The sequence below is a fragment of the Trypanosoma melophagium genome (assembly GCF_022059095.1).
Source record: "Trypanosoma melophagium isolate St. Kilda chromosome Unknown ctg11segment0, whole genome shotgun sequence".
NCBI classification, from domain to species: Eukaryota; Euglenozoa; class Kinetoplastea; order Trypanosomatida; family Trypanosomatidae; genus Trypanosoma; species Trypanosoma melophagium.
Window position 1 is genome coordinate 60,519 of NW_027125137.1, and position 15,796 is coordinate 76,314.

At 44.3% G+C, this 15,796-nt stretch overlaps 3 protein-coding genes across 3 annotated transcripts; all 3 read left to right on the forward strand.

The window, feature by feature from the left end:
* Positions 1-32: 32 nt before the first annotated feature.
* LSM04_003217 (uncharacterized protein) lies at positions 33-4,928 on the forward strand (the record flags this gene model as incomplete). The annotated part of the gene is made up of 1 exon (XM_067330388.1): positions 33-4,928. One exon carries the CDS (start codon positions 33-35, stop codon positions 4,926-4,928), a length of 4,896 nt encoding a protein of 1,631 aa, XP_067194514.1.
* A 424-nt stretch (positions 4,929-5,352) lies between these two features.
* LSM04_003392 (protein of unknown function DUF625) lies at positions 5,353-8,010 on the forward strand (the record flags this gene model as incomplete). Its single annotated transcript, XM_067330391.1, has 1 exon — positions 5,353-8,010. One exon carries the CDS (start codon positions 5,353-5,355, stop codon positions 8,008-8,010), a length of 2,658 nt encoding a protein of 885 aa, XP_067194520.1.
* A 294-nt stretch (positions 8,011-8,304) lies between these two features.
* Positions 8,305-14,892, forward strand: LSM04_008890 (Biotin/lipoyl attachment; the record flags this gene model as incomplete). The annotated part of the gene is made up of 1 exon (XM_067330392.1): positions 8,305-14,892. The coding sequence occupies one exon, from the start codon at positions 8,305-8,307 to the stop codon at positions 14,890-14,892; it is 6,588 nt and encodes a 2,195-aa protein (XP_067194642.1).
* Between the last annotated feature and the right edge of the window lie 904 nt (positions 14,893-15,796).

Sequence of the window (15,796 nt, forward strand, 5' to 3'; positions counted from 1 at the left end):
TTCTTATTCCCAACGCTACGCAGCCTGATGTGATGGAGGAGCTTTTGGAAACACTTAAGCAGGCGCAGTGTGCGGTGCTGGACGCACAGCGGGACCTCATCGCTCTTCGCTGTGCGCGGAATGATCAACATGGCGGTGCTGCGGCAACAGTAAGAGCGGGAGGGGGAGAGTCTAACACGGTGGTGGCACTGCAATGTGCTGCCCAAGCAAAGCAGGAAGAGGCGGTGCGTTACCTCGAGCGTGGCACCCATCTCTTCTGTTGTCTTCTTAAGGAAAAGTGCGATGGTGATGGTGGTGGTGTGAGTACGGCACAGCAGAGAAACATGGATGCAGCCAAGCGTGCAATGCGGCGGTACTTTGAAGCGCAACTTGATGCACAACGGCGGCGAGAGGAACAGTTCCAGCAACAATTCACCGCCATGGATCACCGACTTGCGACTGTACACAATGACACAGTGCTGTTTGCGCAGCGAACCTTTGCGCGGCGATTGGCAATGCGAATAATGAACCACTGGCTGCAGCGGACCCTCTACGCCCGCGCACATCGCGAACGGGTTCAAGGAAGTCGGCAGTTAAACAAAACACGCGCCGCCGTTGCAAGCTGTTATGCATCTTTAAAGATAGGAAGAGAACTACGTCTGCGGTGCTTCTATCGATGGAAAGTAAAGCGACTGCATCGGGCACTATCAGCTCAAAGTACTAGACAGAAAGAACTGGAAGAAGAATTGCAACGCACCACACGGGAAGTATGTCGTGCCGAAGCAAGATTACAACAGCAGCAACAACTTATCGAGCTTGACAAATTGCGGGAAACCCGGCATAAAAACACAGATGCTCGTATAGAGCAAGAATTAGAGGAAGAAATTTCACGACTTAAGAGAGCTATGGGTGAGATGGCGTACGAATTCAGTGAACGTACAAGCACGTATGTGCGTCAACAAGAAGAAATCTCTCTGCACTACGCGGAACGGGAACGGCGCATCACGCATGATTTGATTACCGCTGAAGAACTCTCTCATACACATTATCGGCGGGCGGAGGAGCTCATAACAGTTATGACAATTCATCGGGAGTCATTTATGGCATTTATGAACTTTACTTGTGCTACAGTAGGTGAATGTGTCCGCTTGAAGGTATCTGCGTTGCATGATGCAGCAATGTCAATAGTTCAAGAGTCGGGTTGCTGCATTTCAAATTTAACTGAAAGGGTTTCAGCTTTAGAAGAGGATGTTCTTCTTTTAGCGCCACTAAGTGAGAAAGTGCTTTTACTAGAGCAACGTTACGAGGAAGCACGGTGGCGAATTGAGAAGGGTGAAGTGGTATTCAAACAACAAGAACAAAAACATGAAACGGTTGTACGTCACCATAAGGAAACTGCTGTAGTACTACTGCGGCGTAAGAATATCTGTGCGTGTTTGTGGCGTAGTTTGACATTATGGCGACAAAACGCGATGACACGAAGGGCCTTGCGGGAGTCGCGTATATCATGTGCGAAGATACAGGCGTTAAAGGGGCAACATGAGCAAATGCGAGTAGAGTGGCAGGACTGGATGTCTCGTGAAAAAACAAAGAATGAAACAATGCTTCGTGCAACGATGGAATCTGCGGAACAGGTAGCGCAGCAACAGCAAGAGGAACAACAACATATCATGTTGCAGCACCTATTGTTGGAGGAGAAAAAATGCCGCAGCTACATTACTGAATTAGAAACAATTGCCTGGAAGTGTCTGAGTAGTGAAAAAGCACGTGAAGAGGCAGAGTTAGTATTCGCAGAGTTACGTGCGGAGCACTTGGTTGAGATGTGTCACGCAGCTGAGGTTCGGGCGGATGCGCAGCAACGTGTAAAGCAGCAATTAGGCGAGGTGCACCTTCTGCGAATGGATCGTTTATTTGCCGTGGAGCGTGCCGGTCGTTTATCTTTGCAGCACGATGAGTTGTATATGCGATATAGTTTGCGTCAGCGATACGACATTTCGTCTGTGGCAGTACACAGACGGGCACTCCAGCGGGCACGTGATGCGTCAACAGTGGAGTTGCAGGAGATGGGACGTCTCGTTGTGGAGTACTGCGCACGAGATGCATTTAGTCATTGGCGTTTATTCGCACAAAACCGACGACACCGTCGCATAGAGAGACATATCGAAGCGAAAACTGTTTGGTTAGATACCGTGTTTGGGTACATGACGGTAAAAATGGAATCCAAAATGGATATTTTATACTCTTATATATACCAACTCTTTGTTTCTTGCGTTGCTGATTTGGCAAAGGAATCTTTGCTGTTGAATGAGATGGAGATAGCGAAAAACAAATCAGAAGAAAATATTGCTGAGCTTGAAGTAAATGTGTGCACGAAACTGCAACTCTACAAAGGCGTTTTAGTTGCATTTATGACAACTGTTGCTCATTGGTGTCGTGGCCGTGAAGAACTAGTACTGGAGTACTGTCCTAATGCATTTTCTCATGCCTTGGAGTGCAGTGACACTCTTGCGTGCGTCCCGGAACCATCATGTGCACTATGTGATGAAGACACGGCAGTTGTATCAACACTCGAACAAGCCATGTGTCTTTTTCTCTCAGGTGAAAGAGTAGCGGTGTCCGAATATATGCGAGGTGTTGTTAATGTTATTGAATCTACCACGGCTAATACTTTAGAAGCGCAGCAGGAGCAACATAACGCGGCGTTGGATGAGCTACTACAATATCAGGCTTTTCTGGAAGGTAGAATAGCCGCTGCGGGTATTGTGGACGACGCCGAGTTACATTGGGCTCGTGAGGCACGCATACAAATAGAACAACAACAACAGCAAATGGCTGAGATGCGTGAACGTATTGTATCATTGATAGAATCTAAACAATATGAGAACATACGTCATGAGGAGGAGAAACATCGCCTTGAAGATGAGCTGCGTGCGCTCCAGCGTCAAATGGAGGAGGAAAAACAAAGAAAAGAAGAGGAACAGCAGCAAATGGCTGAGATGCGTGAACGTATTGTGTCATTGATAGAATCTAAACAATATGAGAACATACGTCATGAGGAGGAGAAACATCGCCTTGAAGATGAGCTGCGTGCGCTCCAGCGTCAAATGGAGGAGGAAAAACAAAGAAAAGAAGAGGAACAGCAGCAAATGGCTGAGATGCGTGAACGTATTGTGTCATTGATAGAATCTAAACAATATGAGAACATACGTCATGAGGAGGAGAAACATCGCCTTGAAGATGAGCTGAATGCGCTCCAGCGTCAAATGGAGGAGGAAAAACAAAGAAAAGAAGAGGAACAGCAGCAAATGGCTGAGATGCGTGAACGTATTGTGTCATTGATAGAATCTAAACAATATGAGAACATACGTCATGAGGAGGAGAAACATCGCCTTGAAGATGAGCTGCGTGCGCTCCAGCGTCAAATGGAGGTACAGCGGCAGGAACAGGAAGACGAAATGAATAAACTCCGCACATTGCAACTGTCTGATGCTCTTGTTGATGCTGTGCGGGAGTATAAGCATGTGTTAGTGGCCTTTGAAGAGGAATTCATGTGCCATCGTGACTCGTTCTCTGCCGCTTCTTACATGCTTGACGAGGTTGACCGCTTTTCCACCGCGCTGCTGCGCCGCTCTGAGGCAAATCTGCAGGAACTCACCAAGCTGCAAATAGTGGCTGCAGACACTAAAGTGAGTGAACTGCAGGCGGCCCATGCATCTGCTGTAGCGAGACTGATGCGGACTGTGTATGCTAGTCACGAACAGTCGGAAACGATGTGTCGCCGGCTTCTACAGCAGTTGGAGAGTGAGGCTCGTGAGGTGTGTGAGGCATACGTGCGGCGACAGGAACAAGGATGGCAGAAGACTGAGATGCACAGGGGCATGGAATCACTGCTAGACACTCTGAAAAGGGATAAAGTCCGACATACAGAGGAAAAGAAACTTCTGGAAGAGGGATTGCATGTCCTGCGGTCTCGTGTGCAGGAGCAACAGCAGCAGTTGGAGTTGGCGGAGAAGGATGCGGAGCACCGCGTAGATGATGTACGGGGTGAACTGCGTCGTGTGGAGTGTGAATTGCTCGCAGCAGAGAGACGCCACACGTTGGAGTGTGCCGCATTGCGTGCCTCGCTTGAGGAGGAGCGTTCCGTTCACATTGCAGCAGCAACAACAACTACAATGACTGAGACAGAAGCAGCGATGGCAGAAAGAGAGGAGCCAATGTGGGAACATCATAGGAATCACAGAGCTGACTTTGAAGTGCTGCTAAAGCAGATGGAACATTTTGTGGAGTTTCTATTGTCTACTGCATGTGATACTGTCGATGCAAAGATTAGCGAGTTGTCAATGGAGTTTCTATTGTTAGAATGTGACAGAGAACTGAAACTAGGCGAATCAGTTTTTACGACGTCCTCTAAGCCTTTTTTTTCTTCGTTTTCACGTGAACTGCAGAAACAGCAGCAAGAGAGAGATAATATACAAGAGCGTACTAGGACACTAGTGGAGACGCCACAGCGTGAGAGAAGGAAGTATGAGGAAGAAAAACATCATCTCAAGAATGAACTACGTATGTCGCAGCATCGTTTGCAGGATCGGCAGGAGGGAGAACCGAGAGACTATTACTATCAACAGCAGCAACAACCACAGCATCGAAAGCAACATCAGGATTCACATAATTTCCGACGTGGTGAATCGTCTGTAGATATGCAAACAACACCCTATGGTAGTGTTTGTTACACGCCTACACATCGTGTGGTCTCCACTGGTGATGTAGCACAGTCGATGGTGCGTTTCTCAAAGATGCTAAACGAGCAACGCTGCAAGAATGATACTCGGCTTCAGCATCTTGATACCCTCATGACTGAAGTAGATGATCTTATTGAACGTGGTCGCCTTGTAGCGCGACTGGAGAGAAATTCAAGTCTAAAACTGGATTCCCCTAATGCTATGCGTTAGTGTGCGATGGTTACTATTGCTTAACCATATTCTTTTGTTTTTTTTTTTTTTTACAGGAGTGAGAGGATGAAGTAAAAGAACAAGAGCAAATTAGTATGGGCTGTATTGTATTGTTAAAAAGTTATTATCATAGTCGTCATCGCCATCTTTGGATGGGATGGGGAATGATTATGATTTCATTTTTTTTCCCATTTTTTTATTTTTTGCTTTTCTCTGTGTTTTCCTTTTTAACTGATGTCCGGCTTTTTTTTATTATTTTTATTCAACACTTTTATCCTTCCTTCCTGTTCATACCGACCTGTATATTCTCTCTGTGTTTGTTTGTATATTTCTGCAAACGCACAGAAATTTCCCCCAAACGGCGTGGTAGGAAAACAAAAAAAAAAACGCTGTAACAAGGGTAAGGCGCAAGTTAAAGAAAGCAATGGACGACGGCGCTGACATTCTCACAAAGGCGAAGCTGTACGCCACTATGTCTGATGATGACTCGTGGACAGAGATGGGTGTCGGTATTGTATCCGTTGTCTTGCGCCCCGCTGCAGATGTCAATGGTGATGAAAGCCATGACGGTGGTAGCAGTAGCAACAACAAAAACAACAACAACAACAGTAACAATAATGCTGAACAAGTTGTCGGACAACTAGAGATAATCGACATTGATAATCCAGCAGAGTTGTTGATGAGTACACCTATAACTCTTTCAGATGCCTATGTTGTGCAGAATGAAACCATTTTGTGGTGGTCTGATCCACAATTAGGCCGCCTTATGGCATGCAGTTTTAACACAAAGGAAGGATGTGAGAAGATACGAAAAGAGATTGTAGCGTATCAGAATTCCCGCAAAACTGCTACCACAGCTGAGATTAACGGCGCTGAACGAGCCAGTGTTCCATCTATTTGTAGTCATTGGACAGTCTGTCGTGAGAATCTTCCAGCAATTCTTTCTGCCGCAATGACTAATGCACAACGTTTTGGTGTTTTCGTTCGAGGATGTGAAACTTACTTTAAAGAACTTGCAGAGTTATTTCATCTGTGCCAACGTGAAGGTGATATGAGAGGCATGGATCTTGTAGGTCAAATCACTTTGGCACTTTTGCGATCACCCTTTAGCACGGATGGAAAAATTATTGCCCAATTTGTGGAGAATTCACTTGTTGACACATGTGTAGATATTGTCCAGTACGCTATTGGACGTCGAGACCAAAGTACGGGATTTGTGAGCTTTGAAGAGCGACGCGCTACTTTCCGTAATCCATTACAACTTCCAGAAAGTATGGTGTCACGTATTCATGTCTTATATTCATGTGGTTATTTAAAAGACCTTTTGCCACTCAGCCTAGATGAAGCGGACGCGGTCCCATCTTCACTGCTTAGTACATATCTTACATCTAGTAAGTTTCGCCTAGTTGAAGATATATGCAGATCTCTAGTGATACTTCCCCAGGCATTTGAACGTGCCTACAATGATGTTGCGAACGCCTTTGAAGTTGTGGCATTCGTTCACGATATGTGCAAAACTATAAAAAATACGATGATGCCATTGGATTGTAAGACTTCTATGTTTGAAGCACTCGTAGGGACAGGGCTATTGCCATTTCTTCGCTTTGTCCTTGCAAATGCGATTGAAGGATACAAAAATGAAGAATCATCATTAACTGCAGAAGCACTAGCACAAGCAACAGCACCCCCATCATCCTTATCATCATCACTACCCTCTTCTTTGAGAGTAATGCCAGGAATGGCGATGCAAATGGCCTGTGATATTGTTTGTAATTGTATCATGTTATATCCAGCTGGTCGTGGTGGTCTTGTTGCGGAGGCCCTAACAAGCCCTAATGGATGCCTCCTTGAGTTACTGCTTCAGTGTATTATTACAAGTAAGCGCAGTGCTGAATTGCAAGCGGCCTTTGACGCTGTCGTTAGTTGCGGAATTGGCATCTTGCAATATATCCCTGGTATCATAGAGACAGGAGGTCCTACAAAGCGGGATGTAGTACGTTTTTGGGTAGAGGGAGCGGCAGGTCAGAGACCACCTTTGCTTCTACTAACTGTTTTTCTCGCTGAAGCATTTGTTCGAACAGAACCTATTCCCCATGGCTCACATGATGAAATTCGTGTAATACAAGCTCTTAGAGTCCTTACGGCACTTGTAAGTGAAGTAGATGAACAGCTCAGTCATTCTCTCGCAGGTGTATCTCAACAAGCAAACCTCATCTCATCTCTTGAGGTGGTGCTACGAAGAGATAATCGCTCTAACGCTAATTTACAATCTTCCGTTGTTGCACTAATAGCTGCTCTTCTTGAAAGTGGAAAACGACGACTAGTGGAATTGCTAGTTGATGGTTTACTGCTTGAAACAGCATTATTTCTATATATGAAGTATGGTCAGCGTAATAATATATTAAGTTCATCATTGGCGCATCTCTTTGATGGTGTTTGTCGGGCTATTCACTCTGAGAAGAGTGGTAAAGCGCAGAGAGTTTCTCATATGGCCAGTAGCCCATTCCTGCACATTTTATACAATGGTGAGGACGACAGTTTGGCAAGTAAGACAGGTGATGGGCAAGAGAATGGCAACAGTAGCAGTAGCACTACTTGTCAAACCCTTGGTGGTCGACTTTGGTCAAAGCATGGAGAGGAACTTCGTATACGATGCCCATCTTTTGCAAGAAAGTTGGAGCACGCACTTCAGGAAACTCCAGAAGAGGCCCAGTCGGCAGATGCTGAGTCCTCAAGTGTGGCAAGTACCCTGGAACGAAACGTCAAGAGTATTACAGATGTTGAGTTTGACGCTATGGTAGTGGATTTTGGTGTTGAATTGCAACCAAGAGGATCTGTCATTTCAACGTTCCATAACACACCTCTGCTTGCGCAGAGCGTCGCAGAGAAAAATAGCAAAAAAGAAGATCAGAGTGATGATGATGATTATCATGATCATGAAGAGGAGGAGGAAAAAGAAGAAAAAGGTATTGGTGAAGATGAAGATTTTAAAGAGAAAGAGGACGAAAATGGCGAGGATCGCGGAGAGCCGCTGCTGAAGCGCGCACGGTCTGAGTCAGCCTCCAGCGTTGGGCATGAGTGAAAAAAAAAAGAAAGAAAATGGTGTTGTGATGGATACTAAACCCGCTGTTGACACCCAATTCTTCTTCTTGTTGATATGTTTATGGCAGTTATCAATATTGGCGTTATGGTTTTCTTTTTTTTTTCGTTTTCTTATCTAAGTATATTGTGTGTTCTTTTTTTTTTTTTTTTCTTAATTCTCTTTTGCAGCTTAAGCGACGTAAACATACCCCATAATTGCGTGACTGTAAAAAAGAAAGTAGTAGTTATATAACATTTTTTATAAATATACGCCTGATCTTGTGAATTACGAGTGATGAGCACAGGGCGAAAGGTTTCTACGCAACAACAATGTTTTCAAGATTTATCGGAGTTTCGCACGTTTTTGGAAGGTACTAAAACGATTGAGCGACTTCTTATCGCAAACAATGGTCTGGCTGCTGTAAAAGGTATTGATTCCATTCGATCCTGGCTCTATGAACATATTGGTGACCCAGGTGCCATTGAATTCGCTGTAATGGCAACACCCGAGGATTTGCACGCTAATGCAGAATTTATTTCTCTTGCTGATCGTAATGTTCCAGTTCCTGGTGGACCCAATTCCAATAACTACGCCAATGTTGACCTCATTATGCTCACTGCACTGCAGAACTCATGTGATGCTATTTACCCTGGTTGGGGTCATGCCTCAGAAAATCCTGCATTACCACGTGAATGTGCAAAAACCAATAATAAAGTAACGTTTCTTGGACCTTCTGAGGAAGCAATGTTTGCCTTGGGTGATAAAATAGCTTCTACAATTGTAGCACAATCGAATGGAGTACCAACAGTTCCTTGGAGTGGTGATGATATTCGTCTTCCACCTTGTGTATATAATGTGGACCCACTAGTTTATGAAAGGGCGTACGTAACAACTCCTGAAGAGTGTGCAGAAGTATGTGAACGAATTGGATTTCCTGTAATGATTAAAGCATCTGAGGGAGGTGGAGGGAAAGGGATTCGACGCTGTTTGCGTATGGAGGATGTGCGTGACTTGTTTTTCGCTGTTACAGAAGAGGTAAAAGGATGTCATATATTTGTTATGCGATTATTAGAAAATGTACGTCATCTTGAAGTACAGCTACTAGCTGATGACTATGGTGACTGTATTGCAGTTCACACACGTGATTGTTCGGTACAACGACGGCACCAAAAGATCATTGAAGAAGGTCCTGTCTTTGGTGTGGATCCTGCGACTATTGCAGATATGGAGGCGTCTGCCATTCGCCTTGCCCGTGCTGTTGGTTATCGTGGTCTTGGTACGGTGGAGTACATGTATGACAAGACGACGGGCAGTTATTACTTCCTCGAGTTGAACCCCCGCATTCAGGTGGAGCATCCCGTGTCGGAGCTGATCTCCGGTGTGAACCTGCCGGCCGCACTGCTCTGCGTGGGCATGGGCGTCCCGCTTTACCGCGTGCCGGAGGTGCGGAGTTTCTTTGGCGAGCGGCCGTACGAGACGACGCCAATTGACTTTGCACAGCGGCGGGGATCGCCGGCGAAGGGACACACCATCGCCGTGCGGGTAACGGCAGAGGACACAAATGAGGGATTTCGCCCCACATCCGGCCGAGTGGAAGAGATAACGTTCAAGAACAGCAAAGAGTGCTGGGGGTACTTCTCTGTCGGACCAGGGGGTGAGATTCACCAATTTGCGGATTCACAGTTTGGGCATATATTTTCCTCTGGTGAGACACGCGAGGATGCACGACGGGGGATGGTGATGGCGCTACGAAACCTCGTTATTCGGGGTGAGATACACACATCGGTGTCTTATGTAGTGGAACTACTGGAAAGGGAGGAATTTCGTAACTGTGATATTAGTACCGCCTGGCTTGATCACCTTATCGCAGAGCGTGCAGTGCAAGGACCAGAAGAACAGGATGTCCATCTTGCCCTTATCGCTGCTTCTACTTTTCGTATGCTGCGAAATCATGAAGAAAATATCGGTAAATATGCTGCCTTTCTCAGTGCGGGGCACGTTCCCTCATCTGAATATCTTAATAATTGTCAAACAGAATCATATATAAATCGTTCAAGAAAATATACAGTTATGATGGGTCTCAAAAGTCCTACAGAAGTGGCACTATCTCTTAATAATAGTGTTGTAACAGTTCCATTTAGAAAGCTTAAATCTGGTGCCCTTCAGCTTACAATAGCTGGAAAAACGGTTATTGCATACGCAGAGAAGGAACCTGCAAGACTGCGTATATCTATTGGGGGTAAAGAAACCACATTTACGGGTGATATTGATCCAACCAAAGTATCCTCCTCCGTTCCTGGCAGATTCGTACGCTACGTTGTTGGTGATGGTGGTCACGTTTCAGAAGGTACAACAATTGCGGAGGTGGAAGTTATGAAAATGATTCTACCACTACGCGCAACAACGGCCGGTGTACTACACCACCGCGTGACACCTGGTACTACCATTGCGCTAGGAACACTTATCGGTGATATTACCCCAGATGATCCAAGTAAAGTGGCACGTCCACAAGAAGCACAAGAACAATGGCCGCAAAGTGTTCTTGCCGATAAGGAAAAGAAAAAAGAACGTCCTGACGGCCTCACACGTGCACGACGTGGTGTTGAGGCTCTATGGAATATGCTACATGGGTATCATTTCCATGGGAGTCTTTTAGATAAAAGACTTCAATCAGCCTTTGATAACCTTTCCTCAGTTTGTCTTTCCAATGTTTCCCTTGCAGCGTTGAACTTACCCTTTATTTCTTCAGTAGCGGCGACAAGTGGAGATACACCAAACGAGAAGCTCAAAGCTATTGTAAATCTTCTTGTTGCGGAATATCTTACAGTTGAGAAACCTTTTGTGCGTTGTACTCGACAAGAAGCTATTAAACGTCTGCGTGAGGCTATAGATGACCCTAAGGCGGTTTACGCACTAGACTTTGCACACCATCAGCCATGCCATCACGGGGTTATCAAGGCTTTGCTAGGTTCACTAGAGAGCAATATGGTTTTACTTAAATCTCTACAAGATACACTATCGTCCCTTTTGAATATAAATTCCAGCACAAATGGTGCTCTTGCACTTCAAGCTCGTTATTTATTACGACAATGTAGTCTCCCTTCATTTTCAGAACGCAAAGCTGCTTTCGCAAAGGAATTGGAGGAAGGATCTATTAAAGATCTTATACAAGGTAGCTATGGTAATGATCTTATGTGCTCTATTATCTTTGATCGTAATGCCCCTCACCTCGTTCAACTATGCCTTGAATTATACATTCAACGAGACTATTTTGGAGAAAGTCAAGTTCGAATTATTGATATTTTTCCAGAGAATGGTTGCTGGTACGGTTTCTATGAATATGAACCCTTAGAAGACCATGACCCACTTCGGGCAGAAAACATGTCCTTCTCCGATATAAATATTATAGATGAGGTAAAGGAACGTAAAGGGGTGGGTTTTTGTATGATGTTTCCTGACGAACAAGTTATGCGTTCTACGTGGACAACCGCGTTGAATAGTGTTATGCATCAAGCCCCGCGTGAACCCTATGTCTGCACAGTCTTCTTTTCTGTAAGTTTTCAATCAACAGAATTGGAGGCCGCACGATTCTGTCAACAATTACTTGAAGATCACACAGATTCATTAGCACATCATGAAAGTCTTCTCCGCATAACTTTTATTGTACATGGTGTTTCTGGTGGTCCACATACCTTTACCTACCGACAATCTGCTGCATGGCGTGAGGATACATTAATTCGAAATATCGCACCACTCTCTGCCCGTCGTTTGGAGCTACAAAGGCTTGCGAATTACGATGTAGCCATGTACCCAACACCGTTTAAAGATGTACATGTGTTCCGTGGAACACCTAAGAAAAAGAATGTCTCATTTCTTGAGAGTCGCACTTTTGCACGAGTATTCGTAAGTCCACGTGATTTAGGTGTTGATCCATGGACGGAAGCGAATGAAATTGACGCTGGACATATGCTTGCAAAATGCCTTGGTGCACTTGAATTCGCTCGTAATGATAATACACTTAATTACACCATGTATAACCATGTCTTTATCAAGATGGCAGAGTTAACTTTTGATGTATCTGGAATGAAAAGAATCATTGAGCATGTTGGTAAGTCGTACATGCAACGTCTAAGTTACTTGGGCGTCTCAGAAGTGGAACTTTCTTTTCAGGTAAAAGTTAGTAGTGGTTATATTCCATTTCGTGTTATTATCTCATCACCTTCAGGTTACGGTGTGGTGATGCGTACCTGTTATGAGTGGTTTGAGAATGGCAAAATATTCTTGCGTCGTGCAGAAAACTCTGAGGATGTCTCCCTCACAGCAATGCCTATGTCCTCTGATAATATCAGTGAGGTGCTCGCTGAATCTAGCCAAGTGGATGCTACCATTACCAATAATACTAATAATGGTGGTGCAACCAATTTCCCCAATAATATAATGCGCACGGTATCAAAGTTAGTAGCATTGCGCAGTCTGCTCCCTTCTCGCGCCTCACTAAACGAATCAACGATGGAAACAAGTGATGGGGCTGGTGATATCATTGCACTGGGTCCATATCCACTGTTAAGCGAAACACAGGTGAAACGTCTACAAGCAAGAACGCTTCACACTGTATATGTGCATGATTGGCCTCTTTTACTTGATACTGTTTTACGAAAAGAGTGGAAACATCATGTACGTGCGCGCCATATTCCACGTGATCGCATTCCATCAAAGGTGGTAATTGCGACTGAACTATTCCTCGATGCAGCAGATGGTAAAGGTCTCCGAGAGGAAAAACCACCAGGTTACATCCCTTCTGGAATGGTTGTATGGATTGTAACACTTCTGCCTCCTACTTATTACGATGACAAGGGAGGAAAATTAGGGAGTCGTCGTATTGTAATGGTTGCTAATGATATAACATTTCAGTCTGGTTCCTTTGCTGTACCTGAGGATGATGTATTTCGGGCAGCCTCTGAGTTAGCACGTCGTCTACGCATTCCTTTTGTTTACATGAGCGCTAACAGTGGAGCCAGGCTTGGCTTAAGTGCAGAGGTAAAGAAACGTTTCCGTGTCGCCTTTACTGCAACAGATGAGGTGGAGTATTTGTACCTTTTACAGAAGGATTATGAAGAGTTAATGCGTATGGGTGTAGAACTGGCCGTAGAAAAAATCCAATATCATCATGATCAAGAAAAGCAACAAAATAAAAAGGATGAGGGAGGTGAGACACGTTATGTCATTCGAGGTATTATTGGTGCACCTAACGAGTACTTGGGTGTCGAAAATCTTCGTGGTTCTGGACTTATTGCAGGTCACATGTCAAAGAACTACAGTGAGGTACCCACCATTAGTATTGTGACGGGTCGCAGTGTTGGTATTGGTGCCTACCTTAATCGTATTGGCCGTCGTGTAATTCAGACAAATGATTCGCCTTTAATTCTCACTGGAGTGGGTGCCCTCAATCGAATCCTTGGCAAGGAAGTGTACAGTGACAATGGTCAACTGGGTGGACGACAAGTAATGGTACCTAACGGTGTAACACATTGGAATACAAAGAATAACTACAGTTCTGCTGAAAAATTACTGCGATGGTTAGACTATATACCGCCTGTTGTTGACCCACTTCGATGTAACCCACGCGTGTTAACTTTACCCCATTATGACCCTATTGACCGTGATGTGACATTTATGCCTGCTGCAAATGAAGCATATGATCCACGTCATCTTGTCTGTGGAGTTGGCGATAAATTGGGTCTCTTTGATCGTGGATCGTGGATGGAATCACTGGAAGGATGGGCAAAATCTGTTGTAACAGGCCGCGCAACACTTGGCGGTATTCCATGCGGAGTCATTCTTGTTGAGACCCGTCTGACACGTAAATTAAATCCTGCAGATCCTGCCGACCCAACATCGGCTTCCTCTTTTATTGCACAGGCAGGACAGGTGTGGTTCCCTGACTCTGCGAGAAAGGTGGCTGACTCCCTTGATGACTTCCACCATGAAAGGCTTCCATGTTTTATTCTCGCAAACTGGCGTGGTTTCTCTGGTGGAATGCGTGATATGTTTGATGAAGTACTTAAATTTGGAGCTTCCATTGTTGACAACTTACGGGTCTACAACAGTCCAGTATTTATTTATATTCCACCCCATGGAGAACTTCGTGGTGGGGCTTGGGTGGTGGTGGATCCTGTTATTAACCACAATGGGGCTGTAGAAATGTATTGTGACACAACTGCTCGTGGAGGAGTGTTGGAACCATCTGGTTTGGTGGAAGTCAAATTCCGTGAGAAGGACATACGAGAGCTAATTCGTCGCAATAATCCAGAGCTTTCAACACTGGATGTGACAAAAATTCGAGGTGAGGAAAACCGTCTGCTACCTTATTACCGTGATGTTGCCGTTCGATTTGCCGATTTACATGACAATTACATCCGTATGCAAGCAAAAGGAGTAGTGCGAGATGTTATACCATGGAAGGAAAGTCGTCGTCTCTTCCATACGAAACTTCAGAGGAAATTAAAGGAGTTATCCTTAGCCTCCTCTTTGGTGGAGACGAAGAATGTGGAATCCTTGATGGAAGGAGTTCAGAGAATTCAGGAAGCCTTTGCGCGAGAGTATCCGGATATTCGGTGGGGATCTAATGATACACTACAAATGCAGTGGCTCAAAGAAAAGGAAGAGGAAAACGCTTTCTTTACAAGCAGTGCGCCCGTATTATCTGTGGTTGATAGGATGGAAGGTTTGATGGCTGAATGTAAAGCTGCTGGTACACTGGACAGCTGTTTCCAGAAACTTTTCCAAGATGAAGAGTTACGAAATGCTGCAATGCGTGCGATGGAAAAAGCAAAGGAGGAAACCCCAGAAAAAGATGAGTTTTCCTTGGATCAAGAAGGCTAGTCAATCGAAGGAATTGTGGGAGTGGCTGGGGAAATGCAAAAAATTAAAGGGACAATATTTGTGAAATGGTACCGTTCTTGCGAATACCATTTCTTTTGATTTTTCTTACCATATTGTGGTTTTACGCGTTTTTATTTTCTCTGCTTTTTGTTCCTTCCATAAAATGCGATTTTTTGATTTGAAGATTATTTCGCATCTGACCGTCAAGGAACATTCGTGGCGTGTTTTTTTTTTTTTTTCTTGGGGAGGGAGTTGTTGCACAATAAAGGTTGTGCTATTTCGGTACATGCAAAACTTTTTACTTTTCTCTTTACCATACGCACACAAATACACGTTTTTTGTTTGCTTTTCTGTGGTGATTTTTCACTCTCTTTCGTGATGTAGATTCCCAACCCACGAGTTATACATTATTGGGAGCAATTATATCCCTAGCGAACTGTATACAGCATAACTGCTGTTCTGAGAGAGTACTACGGTATATCACACCTGTCGTATTAGCTTCCCCCTATTTTTTTTTCTTTTGTTACTTCTGTGCACCCCTTATTTCTCCTTCGTAATTCTTTTATGACACTCTGGTAATGGTAGCTATTCTATTATTATGACCATTAGTGCTGTTATTGATTAATATTAATATTAATATCATTATTATTATTATTATTGTTATTGTTATTATTATGTTTCTACCGCTGGTGTTTTTCCTTTTCCCTTTCTGTTCTTCCGTTTGTGCTGGTGGGGGTACTATTTTTAAATTTTTCTGTTTCTTCTTTAAGTTCTCTCAATTATTTAGGGCATATTTTCTTGCGACAAATCAAAAGTACAAAAACAAAAGGAAAATTGTAGCAGCTAAATTCTTGTCTACTTGCCTAGTTGAGTGGATCAGTCCGTAAACGAGTGAAGAAAGAGA